We start from the raw sequence: 22,714 nt of genomic DNA, 5'->3' as shown, positions 1-22,714 counted from the left end.
GTAAGGGTTTTCAGAAGAAAGGAGGATGAACAGGAAGTTGAGAAAGAGAGAAAGCACTGCGCTGTTTTCTGCCTCCCCTGTGCAGAATCCCTTCTTTGTCTCAACACAGTGTTCAATAGTAGGATTGCCCTCTTAGTGGAGGAACTAGGGGCCACTTACCAAGCATTTCATGCCCACATAAGAGGCATAATCACAGTCCTACTGTGAAGAAAGCGATGGAACGCTACTGTTTATTCACACCGAAAAATGTTCCTCTTGCAAAAACAAAAGTGCTATGCCTCCAGCACTAGGCACATTAAAGCAATTCAAGAGTCCAGCAATTTTCTAAGGTGGCGGCAGAGTATGCAATAGATTAATGCAAATAACCTACAAAACACACAGCGCCATGATGTACTCATGGAAAAGCAACAATCGAAAGTGCCAGAGCTGGACTGCTCACAATGAGGCTGTTAACCCACACACCCCCAAAATATTTTTAAAAACATATCGCATTTACTTCACTTCAATGTATTTATTTTGAATGTTGTTTTGGTTTTAAACCACGTCGCCTGATTGGTTTCCGGTTGGACTCAACAAAAAAAAATCCTGGGCCATCCCAATGGGAAACCTGCGGAGGGGCGAAGCATGCAGTGTATAAGTGCATTCTTGGCAGCTCGGCGTTTTTGCCCATGGAGATAAAACCATTTGGGGGTAGAGGTATACAACTTTGCTGTAAGCCTCACGTCTTTGAAGCACGAAGCATTCTAGTGCGAGGTGTTGGAAAACGAGTGCCCCGGTGTGCTCTTTTAGTTAGCGTTTTCGCCCACAGAGATGAAACGTTCTAGCGCGAGGCATAGGAAAATGAGTGTTCCGGTGTGTTCTTTTAGTGCGTGCTATGTTCTAGCGCAATGCGTTTTAAAACAAATGTTCCAGTGCTTTAGTATCATTACTACATGATACTACGATGACATGAGACGATGACGACATGAGACGCCGACAGTACGAGCCCTTATAACGGGCTTTGTCCCTAGAAAATGTGGAAGGAACAAAGTGCTGTAAAGGGCAGCTTTTCCTCAATGCACGCAAATTTTCCCTCAATGCGTGCTGCTTTCCCACAATGTGTGCAAGCTTTCCTGGAATGCTTGCAGCTATCCCTCAAAGAGTGTGCACAATGCATGCATCCCTGAAAACACTAGGCACTGAACAAAAGGAAAAATACGGAGGCACTTACAGGAGGTTTCATTGTTTAGTGTTGCAATATTGGCACAACCTCTGAAGGCTAATAGTATAAACTTGTGCCAGCACGCTTTTCACCTAGATCTTACACAACCGTCCGCATTACAAATTTTACGCAAAAGATAGTCCATCACTTCTCGTGTTACTTGAGCTAGTCGGAAGCAAGGTGACTGCCACTATGATTTGCCAATTGAGCTGTCTCAATTGCACCATCAAAGGATGGATAGCCCTTCTGGCCCATCATTTGATCTTTTCCATTCTTTCCAACATTTACCACCGGACACAAAAGTCCTGTACGATTCGGACACACACATTTCCTGAATCTTGTTCCAGGTAGTCACTGGTGCCATTGTGCTGAACCCACACAGGCACATTGAAGCCTCCTGAGAGGGGAAGCTCTGGACAGAATATGCACTGCACCTAGAATGACAGTTTCGGACAAATTATGAATGCAGATAAGAAAGGAGCAAGTCATTTGGCAACACAACATCTGGTAGTATCTTTCTGTCGTATCACTCTAGAAAGTACCCTAGTACCTGCAAAATATAATTATAGTGGCCAGGAAAGTACAGTTATTCATGGAAGACTGGAACATAAATGTTAAGAGAACCATGGTGATTTCATTCAGCCAGGCTCTGAAGTAACAGTTCGGTACAGATATGGTGCCTCAAGGAGTGAAAATTCCAAAGAACCTCAGCACTTCTTATGAGCCGTGAATGTGAAAGTAACAATGCCAAGTTCAATGTCACAGAGTTCTCGTTTGAGTGGGTACTTCGACATTGCAGCTTCTGACAAGAGCAGTCATAGTCATTTGCCAATGCTTTTCTCTATCTTTGACACCAGCAAAGGGCACCTGCAGGTTGGGAGGCAGCAATGTGACAAATGCAAGACTGCGTTCATGTGCCACAGTGGGCTGTACGAGTTTGTACACATGCCTTTTGGCTTGTGCAGAAGTCCGAGGACATTTCAGCGGCTGATCAGCCAAGTGCTTGCGGACGCCAAGCGGCAACATGCCATCGCCTACCCGACAACATTCTTCTAAGGCACTCCTGCGCCTTAGAATGCCAATGAAAGGGTATGTGAGAATTGTGGGCATGGACAGGCTCAGTGACCCGGTCTGCTTCGGAGATGTCTCAGCATGTAGTTTAGCAGAAAGATTTTCACCACCACTGCAAGTGGTCTGCACTATTTGGGTGCGACACTTGCTGTGATTACTGTGCTTGCATTGCTGAGTGCATCGTTACGTTTCAGCCACAGTATCGTCTCTTTGGTACTCCATGCCCCAGTGTGCTGTTCTCGGCCATAGGGGCCCTTTTGTGCCACCCTAGCCTCTTCCCAGTTCCAATTTGTAGCCTTGATGGTGCTTGTCAGTCGCTCGGGCTCGCGTTGCTTGCAGCAGGCAGTTGCCATGTACGCTGCCTTGTTAACGGGCCATTTGGCCAAAACCATGTCAGTACGTGTCGGTAGTTCTCTTTCAAAGGCCAGAAAGGCTGGTGTGGAAATGGTCAAGCGTCAAGCCGTTCTCCCTATACACGGGTACTGTTTACGAACGACAATGGAAGTTCCCCCGCACTTCATCACCCCAGCCGGCTGTTCCTCTGCGCGGCACAAAGAGTGCGTTACTGTGAGTATTTTAAACGCGACACAAGTCATCTCCGCAATTTTTTGGCCTTAAGGGGACTCACCTGATCACATTCCTACGGGGCTTACTAACTGACGACCCACGGGCTTGAAAAGCATTGTGTACCAATACGAAATGGTTTGCAAATCCATAGAAATGTTCCTAATGGCCTAGTTTGGTTCTTTTGGAGAGATGTCACTTCTTTAATGAAATAAAAAATTACCCAGAATTATGTTTTCATTTATTTAGTTTTCACTAGATGGCACTAGCTGTCTAGCAAGTGAGAGTTCTGTGTATTTATTTCAGTGCAGAAGTCACGTATTTCTAGACTAAGCAAACTAGGTCGTTCTAACACTTGCATATATTTGTAAAGCTTTTCGTATTCGTGCACGATAGTTTTTAAGCCCGTGGGTCACGAACTAGCAAGTCCCAGAGGACTGTTAACCGGTGAGTTCACCTTAATCTGCTCATAAATTACTCCAGCAACGACAAACCGCCTAGATTAGAAAAGGAGGAGGAGGAGAAGATAGCCTTTATTACATCAGAAAGACGCTAGGTCAAGATTAGAAAAGGAAGATGGTTTCATGCATTAAGTGCAATCTCCTTTCAAAATATGCACATGCGTTAACGCTATGAGTCCGTCGCTTCAGCGAAATGATTCAATACATGAGCTATTGCCGTTGTCGACTTGTACCCGAGTACAGTGCGCAATGCGAAGGAGATGGCATTCAGGTGTATGCGCATCTCCAACTTCCTCAGTGCGTAGAAGATCACCAGGGCCTCTTTTTTGGCTACCAAGTAGATTTTCTCAACTGGCGTTAAGGCTCTGCAGGCAAACGCCACCAGTTGTAGCTTTTCTTCCTCCGTTTGGAGGCGCATTGCTCACATGCTGAGGTTGCTCATGTCCATCTGGATCACCAAGGTTTTTCTTGCGTCTGGCAGCTTTAGAGATGTTGTCTCTGCAGTGCCTTGAGATAGCAGGCGGGAGCTGTGCTCCTGTGCCCTTCCCCATTCCCAGGGAGCGGCCTCCCTTAGTAGTTTTGCCAGAGGCTCTCGCAGCTGTACACAGGCCAGAAGGAACTGGCGATAGTACCCTACCATTAGGAGAAATCGGCACACTCCATTCATGTCCTTCAGCACAGGAAATTCCAGGATTGCTGTCACTTCCCTGAGTTTGGATACATTTGCCCACACTCAACCCTGTATTCAAGCAGACTTACTCAAGAACTCCAAACATGGGCTTCGGTCAAGTTTAAGGTGATGCCCGGTTTCCTCAAAACGTTTTCAAGTGGCAGAGGTGTTCTTCTAAGGCGCAGGAGTGCCTTAGAAGAATGTTGTCGGGTAGGCGATGGCATGTTGCCACTTGGCGTCCGCAAGCACTTGGCTGATCAGCCGCTGAAATGTCCTCGGACTTCTGCACAAGCCAAAAGGCATGTGTACAAACTCGTACAGCCCACTGTGGCACATGAACGCAGTCTTGCATTCGTCACATTGCTGCCTCCCAACCTGCAGGTACCCTTTGCTGGTGTCAAAGATAGAGAAGTAGCTATACTTGAGCACTACTTTTAAGAACGACAACGTAACTTTCCCCTGCACCTCCCCACAGCAGCCGGCTGTTCCTCCGTGCAGGGTAAAGATGGTCAAAATTAATCCGCAGCCCTCCACTACGGTGCACCTCATAACCTGTGTAGTTTTCGGCGTGTTAAACCCCATAATGAATCAACTTGTACCCGAGTACTGCGCTTCGAAGTTTGAGATGATTTCGCCTACAATCAGAAAAGAGTATCGTGTTCAGCCTCCTGTGATAGACACACAAGAGCCAGCTATCATTGTTTTTTCACACCAACACCACCGGCTCATGGAACAACAAGTGATGCCCGCTTTGAGCAGCTTGTCCAATGGGGCTCAGTCACCTGGCATTTGGTGGGACTCACTGGGTGGAGGTTGCATTTAAGAGGCTCTGCTTCGGCATGTCACCGCTGTGTCGTAGCGGATTGGTACAGCCAGGCTGGCCTGTGAGTACTCCCCCAAACTCACTCAACAGTGACAGAAAGTGGTCTTGTTTGGGTGCTAGCAGCTCACAAGTGTTTGCCAAAACCATGTGCAATTCTTTGGCCCCTTCCTTGTAAGCTGCATGCTGGCCTTGAAGGTACCACGACAGCTGGTGGCTCTGTGAACAGCATCAGTAATAGAAGTGGGGGTTCCGCTAGCTTCCTATGCTGATGTCGACCATGGTCTTGGACATGAAGTTCCTTCTCACAATGACTGGGACTGTCAGCTGACGCACAAGCCGTTTTTACCTCACTCACTGGTTTCACCACACGGTGATGTGCACGTCACCGCCTGATTGCGCTTCCCCATCCGCAAGCTGGAGGGGACTCCTTTGGCCACCTAACCGAACAGCGTTTTGCTTGAGGTGGTGGACAACTTTGCCCGCTATGAGCCAAGTGTTTGCGCCCCTGTCCAATATTACCTTAAAGTCGTGCCCCACAATTTTCAAAAAATGATTCTTCTGGGGTCTGCATGCACAGCTTCAGCTCCAACCCCATTCGCAGCTGGCAATCATAGGGCAGCAAGTCTTCCCGGAACTTCCCTTGAAACTCCCAGCCGATGAGTCTGTGCGACTGGGCGGCCTGGCCCGCCAATGCCATACAGGGGCATAGCCAGGGGGGCGCACACCAGGCCCGTGCCCCCCCTTCCCGAAATGTTTCGTGCCAGGCTGGGGTGCGGTTTAAGTAGCCTGAAGAACCACCTGAAGTCGCCTGCAGTTTTAAGAACATTCTTGCTCATATAAAGCTGAAAACAAGGGCTACATCAACGTCTGATCCCTGTGCCCGCTCCAGATGCTGTATATGTCAACATATACAGCCCGGCTGCATTTCGCGCCGGATACACTGAGCAGCGCTGGGAACCTGCCGCGAGCCGATCGAGGCAGTGCCACTGTTTCGCTGGCAGAACAGCACGGCCGGGAAATGGGATTTAGCGTATCATTTCTTGTCTTTACACTAATACAAAGTATAATCACATGACGGAGCATGTCACCGTATTTTGTTCGGTCAACTATCAACCCTTGATGTGTTTATTTTTCTACCGACATCGCATTTCATTGACTATTGCAGTTCCATAATTTCTGCTAGACAAAAAGCATTGCTCTGCCCATCTTGTATTTCCTCCACATCAGCAAACTGTACAATTCCCTTTATTGCGGAGTGTTGCCCTTTTGACACTATTCCATTGTTTCCTTGACCTCCCTTTTGGTTAGAACTAGCATTCTGTATTTGCTGAACCTGAATTTTACTGAAGCCATGTCTGTTCGATTTAACGGATAGAAATAGAATGAAATTTAAGAAACGTCGCAACAAGCTCAACATTCAACAGCAGTGCAATAAGCTAAGCGTTAGTTTACTATTCACGTTACTAGCACAAAAAATAACACAAAGGCGATTACTTAAGGACGAAGACACACGTTCGCTAGCTTCACCGCCATAATATATGAATGTGCCGTACGTACAGTCCACTGCGACTCGAAGGTTATCGCGGGTAAGCTACTCTTTCAAATGAAGCAGACAGAACACCAGCTTTAACAAATCTTCCATGCCAGTTTGGTTATCGTCGGCGTAGATAAAAGGTAACCAAGTCTGTGCTTGATAACAACGAATATAAAGCTTGAAACCCTAAGGGTGGCAAGTCAGTTGCGCGGGCCATTGTTGTACCATGGAACAGCCAACAAAGGAGCGAAGAGTGCGAAATCTTGATTTTCATGGTTCCGAAATGAAACCGTAGGACGGCGGCACGTGAGTTGCTCGATGCTGGCGCGATAACCTTCAAATCGTGCTCGACTGTACTTCATATCTGATAAGAAAACTTCTTAGTCCCTTTCAGGAAAATCTAAAACACACGAATCTTGATAGCAAACACCCAGTGTTGGCCTTCCCTTTCGCCTGACGAACTTCAGGGACCGCGCGCCACTCACGAGCGCCTGCCCGCACAACCACCTGCTCTACAAACGAACAGATCACCCGTGGCTTACCCATAGACCGGCGAACGGGAATCTAGGTCATCATCATCATCATCTAAGCTCCTTAAGGTGGGCTTCACTGTTAGCATTCAGCATACACAAATCGCATGTTAAAGTCAAATATTTGAAGCGTCGTTTGAAAAACAACGCGCAAGAAGCCTTGCCTAGATACTTCCCCGTCCCATCCTTTGGTGGACCACGGCACCCCCTCCCCCCTCCCGAAAAAAATTCCTGACTACGTGCCTGATGCCATGGGCAGAATTCTGCTCAACATATCACTCTCGCTGCTGTCAATCCCCTGCCAGTACCAATTTAGCACCAGCAAGAAAACATTGCCACTCATCTGATCACCGCCACCACTTACATTGGAACTTGCGCGCTGATTAGAGCGAAAGGCAACCATGTGGCCTGCAGGGCTTGTTGAAAGATGCTGGAAAGACTGTTGCGAGATTAGCCGGGTTTGCCGGTGGGCTGTCTATGCACTCGCTTATTGTTTCCATGATTATTGCCACAGTATGCATCGTCTCGTACAACCAGCCAGCGACAGCAAATAGCTCCACCACTGCCCAGAGTAGGATGGTGTGGGTATTCAGGCCAACCTACTCCTTGTTCATGGCGTGCATTCCTTGTTCATGGCGTACATTCAAGGAATGGCACACCGAGGAAGGCATTTGTCTTTTATGTGGAGGCGACGGTCTGCCACCAGTTGACGCGAGTTGCTTGCTGTATCTGTAGAATTCTGCAGGGGCCTTAATGGAGTAAAAAATTGTGGAATTTTTTCTTTCCATGCTATTGATAAGGCGTGCCTTGCAGCCAAGCACCCCATCCCCAGAACCGCACAACTTTCCACAGCCTCTGCTCCCAGAAAGCATGACCTGACAGTGATCATGCTTTCGATTCAGGCCAAATTAGAAACTTTTCATTCGACCATAGCCTTTTGGCTTTTCAGCCAATAAAACTTCCTAGGTGCATTTCACAAGGGATTCCACAAATTCAGAGGGCAAGTTTTGTACTACCATGCCAACTTTTCTGGTTTTTTTTGTTTTGTTTTTTAATATTACAAATGAGCTCTAATGGCATTGCATGGCCAACCAACAGCTCTTTGTACATTGCCTGTGAATTCACGGGCACGCATCCATCAAGTAAGAATGTTTGGGATTCCCAAAACAGCCCCAGCCTGTGCGGTCTTCAGCAAGCGTAACCAACCATGCTCTCGAGTCTCGAGTGTGACAGTTCTGATTTTACACGTATTTTTGGTCCCTCTAACTACACATATAAAAAGCATTTTAAACTGAATTCATCTAAATGGTTTGAGATTTTTCATTATTTGTTCTGAGCCACAGTCATGTCTACAGCAGTCTCATGTGTGAGAGAAAAGAAGATACCTGAGCGCCACATTCATCAGAACGCATCTGCACCTGCTTGGCTGGCCTCATCGGCAGCTTTCATTTATCATAACTACCATCATCCACAGCCTATTTGGGTCCACTGCAGTACGAAGGCCTTTCCCATTGACCTCCACCCGCCCCTGCCCTCCACTGCCCCAAATGCATTCTTTGTCTACAAATTTCCCTATTTCTTCCCTCCATTGACACAACTACTCTCCCCTTCTAGACCCATCTCGGTAGCCACTCTGTTACCCTGATGATCCGCCAGTTGTCATTTTGTGTCACTACATGGCCAGCCCAAGTTCATTTCTTCTTCTTAATTTGAACTAGGACGTCTTCTGCTCAAGTTTGTTCCCTGATCCAGGAAGCTCAATCCTTCGCGGTCCGTTGTCGAGCTCTGCCCGGCAACGCAACACAGCCGTAGCGGTCCACTGTTGGCCCACGCCCGACTCGGATGTTCAAGGTTAAATTTCACAGCCTTTCTCACTGCGATGCACGCCCTCATTCATTGCATACATGATGTGCCATTTCTTGAGGGATAAGTGAACTTTGGTTGCTGAAGTCTTCTTCTTTTGCACTAGGGTGCAGCACAATGTTTTGCATGGGCCTTCTGGATTCCAGAGCGTTTTCATGTGTGCACTATTCATTGCGCAGCATGGCTGCTTTCTCATCACGTGTCTTCCACAGTGGTGCACTTAGTGAAAGAAATGATGACTTTAGTGAGGAAGAGAACTGCATGCCTCCACCAGTTAGTGATGACGGTGATTCGACAGAAACAAGTGATGAAGGCCACGACGACGGTGGAGACAGCACCGTACGGGTCATTACTTTGTGAGCTATGCATTTTATCAAAAGATAATGAATAGGTGGCGAAAGACCTTTTGCTGGCATCTACAGGTTTCCATTGTCAACAGTTATATTTGGTGACACGCACAGTGGCAGATTCATGCGGTAAAAGAGCAGCGAAACCTGCAGTGTCACCACAACCGCATCCAACGTGGGTGATCTGAAGGCTCGATACAAAAAGTGAGACCCGTCTGCAAGGAAAGGCTATTTTGGAACAAGCCATTCCATCTTCAGGCTCCCAGGCCGAAGCTGCGAGGACTTTGATGTTTGCAGGTGCGGAAAAACAAAAACGGACAAGACGGAAACGGTAATTTTCTGCAAAACCTGCACTAACAACCCTGGCCTATACCGCCAGGAGAATGCTTCGAGCGGTTTCACACGCTGCTCAAATATTGGTAAAGGAGTTTCAAGCAGAATGCAAGAGAAAAAATAAATATCCCATGAGGTTTCGACAAATAGTTTGTGCTTTTCTTCTACGCACCAGAAACTGCCACAATGGTTGCGGACAAGAACAGCCGGAAAGCGGGTAAAAGTTCCGGACTGCCAAGGGTTAAGTGTTACTTCTTGGTAACTTGATGTGGCAGCCTAGACATCAAAAGAAGGAACAGACAAACTTTAAGAAGGCTGTGCATGTCTTCATTTGCCATAGTACCCCTGGTGAGAGTGCCAATGTGTTCTTGGCTAACTCTTCAGGCAGAGATCAACCCAAATGAATTTTTTAACAATAGGCGATGGTAAATGTGTGGCATGGTAGCAATTTAACACTCACGCCAATGAAATTTACATGATCACCCAACAGATTTATAGGACTGTGATGACTGACGGTGCTGCAGCACAACCATCACCAGCAAGGTTTGCCATAACAACCATCATAACCAACGATCTCTGAATTTCTGCATCTGCCACCAATTCATCGTCATCATCCTTTTGGGCAGCGAGGGTAGGGGGTGGCAGCGCTGGGAGAAATGAGGGAGAGAAAATGCGCGGGGAATTTTCATTCGGTGCTTCCGAGACAAGGTTCTGCTGCCAAAATGTTTGCTCTACCCCTCCCGAGTTTCATTGAAAACACTATAATGGATTCGCATTAAATTTGGCATTGCTTACTCTCACTTTGAATTATTCAGTTTTTTTTGCTTGTTTATGGATTAAAAATGTTTCAACCGCTTTTAATTATCCTTATACAGTGCCCCAAAATTAGATAAGACATTTTTAACAACGAAGCTGTTGAGCAAATCATTTGAGTATGGTGTCCGCAGTTAAAAATATCAAGAAAATGCCGAGAGCTCGTGCACGCGTGCCTCTAGCGCACCCCATAACGAGAAAGACATGTCATAGCGAGAAAGACACATCATAGACGAGAAAGACACGTCATAGCGCATGCCCCTCGTTCGCTCGGCATAATGTTGTCGTGCGCATGCACTCTGTACCGTAGAAGCGTTGCGACTTGAATGTCGAAGCTGCTGTCGGCGATCATTGGCCCAGCTGCGGTTAGTTTGCACGGCCGAGGGGGAAGAGGAGGCCACTCTGCTTTGATAGGCTCGGCGTGCAAAGCATCTGCTAGAGACGACAAGTCACGCTTGCAGAGTGGCGCACGAAAACGTCGACCAAAATGACAAGCTCACTTTGGCCTTGCTCAACATAACTGAAATGCCATGCCACCGACGCATACCATGACACCACAATGATACTAAAGCTCAACTTAGTGTCTGTCAATGATCAGCTACAACAGCTTCACCATTCAAGTCTTGCGTGTGAGTGCAAGCTTCCTTGAATATTTTTTCCTTTCTCCAACCTCTGATGATTGGCTGGTTCCTTGATTGGGTATGAGCCGTACTCGAACGAACAACAACAGCAACTCATGAGTCCCGGGGATCGCTTTCGGACCAAGCAGTCTGCAGGCACCTGTATTCAAGGTCGTTCGACTATTCAGAAAGACGGTAAGTGCCAGGTCTGCGATGAGACCAGGACCCAGTGGGTACCTGTTATCGAGCGGGCAAGTCTTCACGGGCCCAGAGGATGAGGCAACTGAGCGCGTCGGTATTCCCTAGCTTGAGCCCGCCTAGACTCAAGACAAAAGCAGCAGCACCCCTTGGATCTTGGATTTACACTGCGGCCGTTGGATACACTACCACAGCTAAGGTCACCATCAAGTGGGCACAGGGAGCCTCACCGACGCCGGCTCGACGGCGACACGACCCCCCGCACTAGCACTAAGGACTCACCGAACAAAATCGGCCAGTGGTGACGTCACACCAAGTTATGCTGAATCCATCACCGTTCTGTGCAATGTGATGCAGTGCAGTCTGGCACTGTGAGCGTACTCCTGCTATGTCGCATGTGCGTTCTCCCATCATCTAAATGCACGTGTCAACAGTCTCAGTGTTTCATGCCTCTTCCTCTAACGTCACGTGTGTGCGCACGTGATCCATTGGCCAGCCAGCCAGCAAGCCACCTCAGGGATGCAGTCTTGCCATGCATAAAAGCCCAACGCCGGCTCATTTGTTTTAGCACGAAAGTGTTTTATGCCGGGGTCCACCAAGATCTCACTGACGTCATATCCGTCACGGAAATGACATCGCCAGAAAAACTTCATTCGACGCAGCTGCGCTGGGATTCGAGCCACAAACTCTTTCACCGCAATGGGAGGCACGAAACGCGCTCCCAACTGCGCTATGGACAGATGCGTAAATAGGACGATGAACGCGCCTTATATCCTTCCTTTCTAATGGTGCTGCCGTCTAGGCGAGGCGAAGTGAAGTAGTTCATCATGACGCTATTGAGCACCGACAGTTGGCGCCTCGATGCCAGCGCCTACGTGTACGGTGGATGCGCAGCGCAAGCTGCAGTGCAGCCTGTAAGGCAACGACGCCGACTTGCGAATGTCACGCTCGTGACACGGTCCGCTGCTCCTTTCGCTGTAGCAGACTGTGTGTTCACCAAACGATTCGCTGACAACCCGCTTGGTTTCGTTCGTACGGACGGTTCGCGAGGGCCTGTGGTTTCAGTCGGATTTACGCAATGCTCCGGCGCGTGCAATCCTGTGTCTAAGGTTGATGCGTCTAACGGTGCCATACCGACAAAATATAAATAGTGATGTGCAAGTTCATATCAATGCACAATGAACATTCAACTGCTCCTGTGAAGGTACATTTCACTTTCGTGCTTGGCCCGTTCCTATGGAAGAGGGATCAACAACATTTTTTCTGCAGTCTTCAATGGCACCCAGATGCGGTCATGTAATTTTCTTCACACTTACGTGTGTATGGTAAGCAGCTGAAAACTCTGAATGAGGCTAAAATGTAATAAGCATGCCAAAGTGCCTTTCAGTGTACAATTGAATGAGCCCTGACAGGCTCAAGAACACAAATGGCTGCCAAGCTATATTAACATTATACATTAGTTCACAACAATTCGTTACTACTGCAGGGCTAATATAGCCGAAAGTTTACTGGCAGCAGTTCTTAGAACAGAATTTTTTTTATTCTGGAGCAGTTAGTGGCAGTAAATGCATCATATCAGAAGTTGATAACAATTCAAAGAACAAAAACATTTATGGAGCTTGACAGATATATTAGCAATGAATACCAGCCCAAAAGAAAATCTTTTGCAGGGGTTTCTCAGAAAGTACATTCTCACACATTATGGTATGTGATATACCTGCCCCACAAACCAGGTTCATAACAGTGCCTCATAAAACTGAAAATCACTCTGAAAAAAAAAATGCTGAGTGCATGAATTCACATGACCGTCTATTTCCGCTAAATGTCAATAACGTGCTCATGCCCCATAGTTCCTTTGGCTCTTTCTAGGTTGGCTTATGTGCCAGCAAGAACACTCCCAATTTCGCACTGGGGACTCAGTACACTCACATGACAGTCAGCTGTTAGCAGCACCGATGATTCGAATCACACTGCCATTGACGGCAGTTTAGTGCAGCCTTTAAGAAAAAGGTGATCTCATACGCGGAAGTTCTTGGCAACTTCTTGGCACAACAGGAATTTGGCATGGCGAAGAAAAGTGTGCGCTATTGGCAAAGCAAAAAGCAATGCCTCGCGTCAAGCAGCAATGCAAAAAAAACGTTGTTTCCTGGACAGATCGCAGCTATCCCAAACTTGAGTGCAAGGTTGCTGAGCTGTCTGGGAGCTGCACGCCAGACCGCTACCGACGACAACCGAGCATATTCAGATAAAAGCCGCCACGCTCGCGGGTGCCTCTTGACTGTCACGGGTGCAGTTTAAGGATTCACTATCATGGGTGCAGCAACAGAAAGGGCTTCGTGCTATGATGGCAAACCTCCATTTGCCTGACACTACCCAAGAAAGCCAAGCATCAAATGCTGGAGTTTGAGCAGTACATCATCAGCCTGCATCAAAAACACGGCTATATGATGGGAGACATCGGTAGCGCTGACAAAACTCCCATTCAGTTCGATATGACGCCCAATGCTGCTGTGCTGAAACAGGGGAGAATAAAGTGAAGCTTCTGACCCATGGTAACGAGCACTGACACCGAAGGTTGTGCTGGTGAGCACCACTCATGGCAGGAAGCTCCCTCCTTTCGTAATATTATTCAAGAGGGAAAACTTTGCCCAAGGCCCTCGCAATGTAATTGCCCAGTGCAATGAAAAACGTTTCATGAAAACGAGTCATTGATGTTGGAGTGGATCTTAATTGTTTGGAATCGACGACCCAGTGCCCTTTCCATGTGTCCAAACTTGCTGGTCATCGATTCATTTCGGGGACGCCTCACAGCTAGTTAAGTGGGCCCCATGCGATAACAAAACAGACTTGGTGGTCATCCCAGGCAGCCTGACTTCACTGCTGCAGCCACCGGACGTGGTACTAAACAAACCATATAAGGATCGCCCACGCAAACTTTCCAGAGACTGAATGGTGGGCAACAAGCCAAGGACACCCGGTGGCCGCCTGCAGCTACCGCCACTTTCCACAGTTTATGCATAGGCGTCATCAGCGCGGAAGTTGCTCCCTGACCGAATGGTTTGCAGATCATTTAGAAAAAGCTGCATAGGCAACATGATGGATGCCACGGAGTACAATGTGTTGGGACATGGGGAGTAAGAACTCATCGTTGAGCTCAAATGCCAAGGAATCAGAATAACGTCTTGACACTTTCTTTGTCCTTCGACACCTTTAGCAGCATTTCTGATTACCGTAAAGTTCCGAGCAAATGCCCACCCCCGAAACATCACCCAGCCCCCTTTAAGGGTGAAATGTTCAATTTACTAAAAGACCCCAAAGATCGCCCGCCCCCTGGTAATGGTGAAGACCCCGGCGCGCCTGGGCGCGCGCGCGTGCGCTCGCTCTTGCACGCATCCAGACTGGCAGCGGTGCGACAAGAAGGATGACGTCACGGGTGCCCTCCTGTCATGGCGGCCGCTCGATGTTGGTTTTGTCGAAATTGAAACTGGCACGATTAAACGACGCCATGAATGATTGTTTACACTGTGATCGGCCGTATAATGTGCCATTCTATGGTTAGTGGGCTGGTAGGCACCCATAGCAACAAAAAAAACGTAACACGGAAATTTCGTGTCAGTACTCCTTTAATCCCATCTCCTTTTACCCTCTAATGAATCTATCAGTTGCCTACTTGAACTCGAAGCCTCATGAGCAGGGGCACACACGACCATGGGTGACTTGCGGCAACGTCACAAACCGCAGTAGTATTGAAGCAGCGCGAGACAGAACCCGTCCACTCACCTCTGTGCTGTTGGAATGTGTTCCCGTGATGGGAGGGCTGTTCTCCCACTTGCAGGCTATCTGCAGTGTCTCGGCGGTTTTCTGCTGGATACTTTTGCTGTCATCCAGGAGTGTGATTTCGTAGAACTCCTGGATGTCTGAAAGGTGCAATGAAAGACGGTTTCTTTAGAAAACATCGCTTCACGTGAGAAACAGCGATGAAAATAAATAAGAAACAGGATTGCGCGTTGTCCACCATGTAGCAGAAAACTGGAGGTGTCCACGTTAACATTTTACACTGTATCATGCACTGCTTACAATTTTTTACACAGTAGCGTTAGGCCAGCAGGCAATAACGTGGTAACAAAAAGCAACAGAATAAGTGGTAAGCACAGGAAATGGGCATTAGGCTTGTTCTGAATTAAGTGGTGAGTCACTGACTTATTTATACTATGATGTACTAAAACCTTTGAATCAAATATTAGGGTTAGACTAGTTAAGGTTACAGGAAAGGTCCACGTAGTTTTTTTTTCCCCCTTTTAGTTCTTCAATAAGTTGGCCCACTCCAGCTTCCTAACATTTCTTCCGAACCTTGGTACAGAGCACCTGGCCACTCAACAATAAAAAAGAAAAGCTAGTTTTCATTGGGTCCCTTCATAAACAGTAGCCCACAATCACTCAAAACCTCCCTGGCAAATTTAAATTCACTATGCAGTTGTTCTTGTTGAATAAATCTGCTGATTTCATCAAAACAATCGTGTGACACTTCTATCCATTTTTTTTTTCTTGCATCCCACTTGATAAGTATTCGTCCTTTCAAACACATCACTCACAGACCAAACAATTAACTTGTGATGGCTGCAAAAGGGCCTGAACAAAAGAGGCACTCGTGACAGCTGAGCATCAGCTAACAGGTATGAGACAACTGGTCCACACCATGGCCCCCTGCTCCAATCCCTTCATGAATTGGGATTGTATTACCGTAATATCCCGAGAGATAGCCCACCTGAGATCGAGAGCAAATCGAGTGTAAATGTGACGTGGGCTAACTTTTTGTGTGCAGTAAAAAAAAGTTGAGAAATGTTCAAGGATGCGTGGTGGTCGCGGTTCGGGTTCGGGATTTCGCTATGGTTCTACGTGTGTGCGGGCTGCATTGCCAACCTAAACGTTCACATGTTATTTTTAGATCCTGTGACCTGTTATCACAGCCGGGTTTCAGCTTCTTGTGACCTGTTATCGCACCATACCCATGCTTGCTAACTTCGTTTCCGCGGGCGTCATCCCCGGCTGGGATGATGCTATTGTCAGGGGTGGGTTATCTTGTTTTTGGTTTCGGGTGGCTTGGGGTGGCTTGTTTGCGGTGGCTTGTTTTTGAAAAACTAGAAAATCGTGCCAAAAAACAGGGGTGGGTTATCTTTCGGGGGTGGGGCATCTCTCAGGATTTTACGGTATGTGTAGTTTTGTATGCCATACAACAAACTGCCATTAGCTAACCTTCTGCATGTACAGAAGCTGGATAGACAAGGCGAAAGTACAACACTGCTTCCACAAGAAGAAAGAAAATACTACCGGCACGCTAGAAGTTGGCAGTGTTGCAATATAACTTGGTCAATCATTACCAAGAACATTAAAGCAGTTTCTGCAGCCTGTGGAAGCTTTCGGTGAACCGGCCAATAACTTGCAGCGCTTTAAAGAGATTCATTTGACAGTTTAAAATGAGCTGCAAAACTCAGACTACATCAGTGTTGTTAAAAAAGTTTGCAGACTTTCTGCACGTATGAAAGAGTCAAATGTGACAGTTGAATCCCATTCCCGCAATGTGGGCACGATGCCACTGATCTATCCCATTGTAATCTTTACAAACAGTGTGGGGGCTACTAAAACCACGATCGTTTTCAAGTTGCAATTTAGCCCCATTTTAAAGCATCTGAACAGAAACAGTGGAGTCAAGGGCTGAGCACTCCGTTTGGCTAAGACACTTGCTCTGCGATGTCGCTGAATCTATTTAGTAACCAAGTTCCCCCCCCACCCCCTTTGCAATTGTCCAAGGGCAGCAAGTGCACGAACACAAGCGCTGACACAGTGCTCAAATCTCCAGCCTTAAAAAAATGTGAAGCAAACACCATATCTCTATTTTTGCAACCTTCCAGAGCCATGCCACATCAAGCCAGAAGCAAATCCAGCCCCGTACCCGCTTTCCACCCACTGCGCTGTGAAGGAAGCGGGCAGGCAACCAAACAAACCCGCATACTCTCAAAATATGATGCAAAGATCCTAATCATTCTTGGCCAACCTTACACGTGCGCACGAGCCATGTGTTTGCATGTGGATACTGGCCTGGGCCCTCTAGATCTATCCAGCAACAAACTGGCTCATTCGTGTGCAGCATATCACAGCCCATAACACAGATGTCTAAATCAAGGACAGGACCGCTACAATGGTGTCCACAGGGCCGTCACAGGAACAGGTGGAACACCACATCAGTGCGCCATGTCATCCCACGACAGCCAACCATAACACGAGTGAGTGCGGAGGCCATCCTGCTGCATGAATGTCGTTATGGCTACATGCTAACTGTCTAGAGCCATAGCTAAGCTGCCCTTTGAGCATTTACCGATAACAGCATACCCGAGAATGTCAATGGAATGAATGGATAAATTGAATGAAAGAGCTTGTTACATTTTGTTCACGGGTGAATAGAAATTGCCCAGAGGAAGAGGAGGACGGACCAAGGAGCCGACAGAAAGGAAGAGAAGGAAGGTGAGGATGATCAGAAACAATGTACATTCATAGCGGCCTAATGTAAATAGAGTTATTCTTTCTTTTGCTGTGGCTTGGGACTTCTTTCTTCCACAGGGCTTACGCACTCAGTCAAAGTACTGAATAATTCCACCTTGTGGCCAGAGGGCTATGACCCACTAACAGACAAAAACCTTTGCTCTAGCAAAAGCGATGCCAATTTGAGAAGCGTTGTTGCTTCAGGTGTGGAAAGTCAGGTGACATCGCACACTGCCGTGTGGCTTCGGTGTAAAGATTGTTGACGATGTCACTTAGTTCTTTTTTTTTCTGTCTCTTTCTTTATCACCGCAACAAGCATACATGCACGTGCAGGTTACTTTTAGCAGCATTTCGACCGAAGCAGCCAATCATAAGCAACCCAAGCCCCAACGTATATCAGAAAATTTCTTTTTATGGCACATTTTTATTCGTAACCACACTTTTCACCCTCGTTGCACAATTGCCCTTTCTTCTCTAGAAGAACTGTCAGTTCAAAAAATTGGTATCGGTTCATTCCGTGTAAACAGTGGGAAGATGACGAGCGAAGAAAAAAAAGTGGCACACAGTAACTACTTTTCTACTCAAATAGCTAGCTCCGCATCATTGGGATCAAAATATTTCCCAGTTGTGAACGGCTGAGTGCAGATTGCGCTGAAAAAAAAAAGGTACCAATTTCTGTAAGCATGCTAAAAAAAACTGACAAAAAAAACTCCGGCACGATTCAAACCCCCACCACTGAGCGGATTGCCGTTTCTGACGTTCTAGACCTCTCGGCCGCGGCGACGCACCCCACTTTTCCCGAATGATGCGTACACCAAATTTAGGCTCAGCTTTTCACATTGTGCACCACTGTGAATATGTTGCATTATACTATTGCTGGCACAGAAACTGATCATTCGTTAAATAGCGCTTGTACCCTAAGATTCCCTCAAGCCGCCACGAATAGCTGACACCCAGCGACTGCGTTACTTAAAGGAGCACTGACGCCAATTTTCGGCGTTAATATTATTGCACAGTTCACTTTCTTCACTCAACAGAACACCCTGGGTGAAATATGAGCGGCCTGCGACGCGAAGAACATAGTTTAATTGGATCTCATTTACCGCGCCGACAGAGCAGCGCGCGGAGCGGCACTCAGCAAATGGACATCAGCGTGACATCATCCAGTGAGAGCCAAAAGAAGTGAAGCGGCAGCGCTCGTCGAAAGCTCGTGACGCCACTTCATGCGCGCGGCTCCATGAGCGGCGAGCGGGTGCAACACCCTCTCAAGCGGGCGCCGGTGACGTCCGCACAAAGCGGTGAGGTCAGGCAGGGAGTCTGTCATATGCGCCGTTCGGGATGAAAGCGCGGGAATTTGAAACAAACGATTTTCAGGCCGTTCAATGTAATTCACTATACGCCTCGAGATTCGCGATGGCTGCGCCGCCTGCCGCCGCTTCTCCGCGGCGTTTGCGGGATTAGCGCTGCGTGGCTGATAGGTGGTCATGCAGTGTTTTGGTTCTCTTTCGCTTCTCTTTGCCTTTCCGCGCACTAAACAACTTGTTATGGTGACGTCTGTAAGCTAACTGCACGTTTAGGGCACTTAAAAAAAACAGCTGCGTCTTGGTAGAGCGCTCTAACGCCAACAAGAGCTACCCGGGGAGGCAGTTCTGCGCGCTTCTTGGCCGCTCTTGCGGGCGTCGGCGACGGCAGCAGCATATCACCGCTGTCACCTTCGAACACGTCAGCACAAGTGATCGCCTCGTTTAGACCTGATATTGGCACTGTAAGAGGTTGGTTTATTTTGCAGCGCAAACAAATGCGGCTTTGCTTCGAATATGTACGTCGTAGAAAAATATATTTCGGGGATGTGATAACCCAATAGCTGACAAAAACTTGTGCCTTTTATGGGAATATAAGCCACGCGAAAATGTTAAGTACACTCAAAGCCTGTGCATTGTCAGATATGTGACCACTTATGCCTTAAGAACCAAGGTATATGTAATGAAACCACGGGAAAATGAAAGGTCTGCAAGTCAGAAATAAATAGAATAGTCGTAGGGGAATGAAAAAAAAAATGAGTGCAGCTTCTGAAATGCTAAAGACGTTTGTTTGAGCAAGGTAGTATTCACCAGACCAACTAGATGCGAAATGCACTGATATTTCGCTAGACATTGGGGGGGGGGGTGAGGAGGAGGATGGTCAATTATCGTTGTTTACAAATGCGGAGCGAAATTAACGAATGAACGTTTTAGTAACCACACACACAAGCTGCGTGTTCACTTTTCGTTTGTTTTTCGCCTTCAACGGACGGCTGATCACTCGGCGGACGCATTTTTTGAAGAATACAGCGTTGACAGTTCACAAGCGATACGAGGTGTCGTTGGAAGAGTTGATTGATGGGTTGCAGGGTTTAACGCGCCGACGCAACGGAGACGATGAGGCACGCCGTAGTGGAGGGCTCCGGATTAATTTTGACCACCTGGAGATCCTTAACGTGCGCCGAAATCTCGTACACACGGGCTCGTTGGAAGACTGTCGTATCTGATAAGGGTCTCGATTTCGGTTTATGCTAGATTCTGAAGTCTCCCTGTGTCATACGATGTTTCGAAGAAGATTTTGGTCAGGGACGCGGATATCTCTATAAGCCCATCTTCGCGCTTCTCGTGGAGGATAAATGTAACAGATGAATCTTTGCGAGCGCTCACCTCGGGACAAGACGACACAGCATTAAATTTGTCATCGTGTGCTGACTCCGGAGTGTAATTTTGCATTATCCATCGTACTTCTTTCGTACTATGTTTGTGAAATTTATGCCGCATTGGCTTGTTCATAATACTGATCAACATCTGCTATGTGATATTGGCAGGCGTAACTTGCGTGCTGTCAGGTATGAGTGCTCCGCTGGATTTTCTAAGTGCACAAAGTCGATTTACATCATAGTGTGTATGGCCGCAACATGACCATCGGAGGAAACACTGCTTACGGAGACACTGCCACTAAATTTCAGGGCAGCGGAATTGCAATCAGCTGCATGCAAATGCTGGCTTCGGGACGCCGGCCTGTGACACACGCCCGGCGCTCATATAGATCTCACTAAGATCGCGTCATATACGTTTATACTCTCGTGAACACACCACGCTTGCGAACAGAGTGCCTGCTCCACGTTATTCGGTATTTTGAATGCGGACAAACGGTAAATCGCTCTCTTGAACGAGCCCCAAAAGCAACGGCGACAGTGGGAAGCGGGCCGGGGACTCCCGCGCCTGCTTTCGAAACGGGCCGCTAGGGGGATTTCAGTGGCGCCCCTACAGGCCGCGCTCAGGCGTATTGCGCGCTGAAGTATTTGAAGTGCTGTTTCAGGTTCGCCAGGCCATTAAGCATCGATAAAAGCAATAACATAAAATTTTCGTGTCAGTGCTCCTTTAAGCCAGCAGATACGATTGCAAATCTTAGCTCGCTAGCAGACGTCGAAATGAAGTGTTTCACGTACATTTGTTTCCCCCTTTAAGATAAAAACTTTGGTTGATTTTGATTTCTTGCTTCCTAGATTAACTTGAGTAACTTTCCTTCTGGCCTTAGAATGCCTCATATTTTCTACGAGCGTGCCATCCATGCACGCATATGTAGCTTCACTCGAGCGAAGTCAGCGACGCATCGGTAGTCGAACTACAAATAGCATACATAGTGTGAAGTGATTTTTGCTCATTAACCTTACGACGGTTATCCCGTTCTGCGAAAGAAAACTATACAGACACACATTCATCGCGGCATGAATATTGTTGGGCCAACTGGTTGTCTTCAGTCGGCGGGCCTGTCGTGTATGTCGACTTTTGGTCGGCCGGTGTGTTAGTGCCGTTGTCGACGTATTATCACAAAGCGATCTCGGGATTCGGCATACCAGTCGGTTGTTGCCAGCAGTGCGTCGGCCTGGTGTGACTATGGCGAGATGCAGAACGGGGCGTTTATGCATGGTACGTGCCATGACAGACCGCTTTAGACTTGTTCACTCCTGTTTCGGGTTTGGCGCGTGTCGACAGAAACAACAATTTCCCCTTCATGTTATGGTTTGCCTAGAAGTTGCATTCTTAAAACGCACTGCATTCCGTTTGCTTGGTGGGGGCCGAACCCACTCGCATGCTTTCACTATACGGGCTCAGTGACAGCAGCGGTGGGGTCAGAGGTGTCACCGCGGAGTTGACTGGCCGACCCCTGCCACACTGTTTACGGCCTCCTCCGCCAGGGCCACGCGCATGCGCAGTAGCGTTGTGAAAGAGGCGGATTGCTACTTGGAGCATATGTTGGAGAAGTGGTAGATGTACAGCCTTTCATTGAGTCAAGGATTTTCTTGCCTGCCTCATCAACTAGGAGCGAAAAGTGAAAATGTACATTTTAGATCTCATGTTCGGTTTCTGACGTTGTAGACAAGGAAAATTCCTTTAAAAGTGTGTCGGAGATCCAGGCTGACAGGTACCGACCCCTCCCTGTAGACTGGTACCTAAGTGCTGTTAATTGCCTGCAGATGGCACACAAGCACAAGAGTGAGGTCCACAGAATTTGCAGCACGTACGCTGACCTCTGTGCCTGTATCAGTAGGAAATGAAACGTCACTAGTAGCATCTGTAATGGAGAAAAGAGAACTTCTGCTGCTGTAAAGATCGCCTATGGCCACTGGCGCACCTCTGTTTCCCTTCGCGTCCAGCCGCATGGTGTCCTACAGTGCCTACTCACGCCTACAGCGCCTATTCACAGGAATGGCCCTCGATCGTTTCCATCAAATTATCGGCCGGGGTCACTAACACGCGTAGTTCGCAAAATTCTTGAGCATGTTCTTATCTCTGCTGCCGCCAATCATTTCAATGCTTTTTCTTTGCTGACTCCGGTGCAGCATGGTTTTCGCCAATGGTTCTCGTGTGTCGCTCAGCTTGCTGAATTTGTACATAATTTTTCTTGCGTGCTGGACAATGGTTTTTCCATTCCTTGTGTCTTCCTTGATATAAAAAAATTTCTGATGTTGTTTCTCATTCTTTGTTAATTGAAAAGCTTTCCTGGTATAATATTTATAGCGCTGTTATTCACTGGATCAAAGAGCATCTGTCGAACAGAAAGCAAAGTCATCATGGGTGGCGAAACGTCACAAGATATGGATGTTACTTGAGGGGTGCCTCAG

At 47.5% G+C, this 22,714-nt stretch overlaps 1 protein-coding gene across 2 annotated transcripts in view; it reads right to left on the bottom strand.

Annotated features, from left to right (window-relative positions):
- LOC144169292 (disks large 1 tumor suppressor protein-like) overlaps positions 1–22,714 on the bottom strand; it is a 247,364-nt gene that overhangs the window by 215,524 nt on the left and 9,126 nt on the right. For both annotated transcript variants that reach the window (XM_077698373.1, XM_077698372.1), the window contains exon 3: positions 14,809–14,945. In XM_077698373.1, coding sequence (XP_077554499.1) covers positions 14,809–14,945 — 137 coding nt within the window. The remainder of the gene's footprint in view (positions 1–14,808; positions 14,946–22,714) is intronic.

This window comes from Haemaphysalis longicornis, unplaced genomic scaffold (assembly GCF_048455015.1).
Source record: "Haemaphysalis longicornis isolate Haplotype H1 unplaced genomic scaffold, Haemaphysalis longicornis Haplotype H1 scaffold_2, whole genome shotgun sequence".
In the NCBI taxonomy this organism is placed as follows: Eukaryota; Metazoa; Arthropoda; class Arachnida; order Ixodida; family Ixodidae; genus Haemaphysalis; species Haemaphysalis longicornis.
This window is presented reverse-complemented; position numbering and strand designations above follow the sequence as displayed.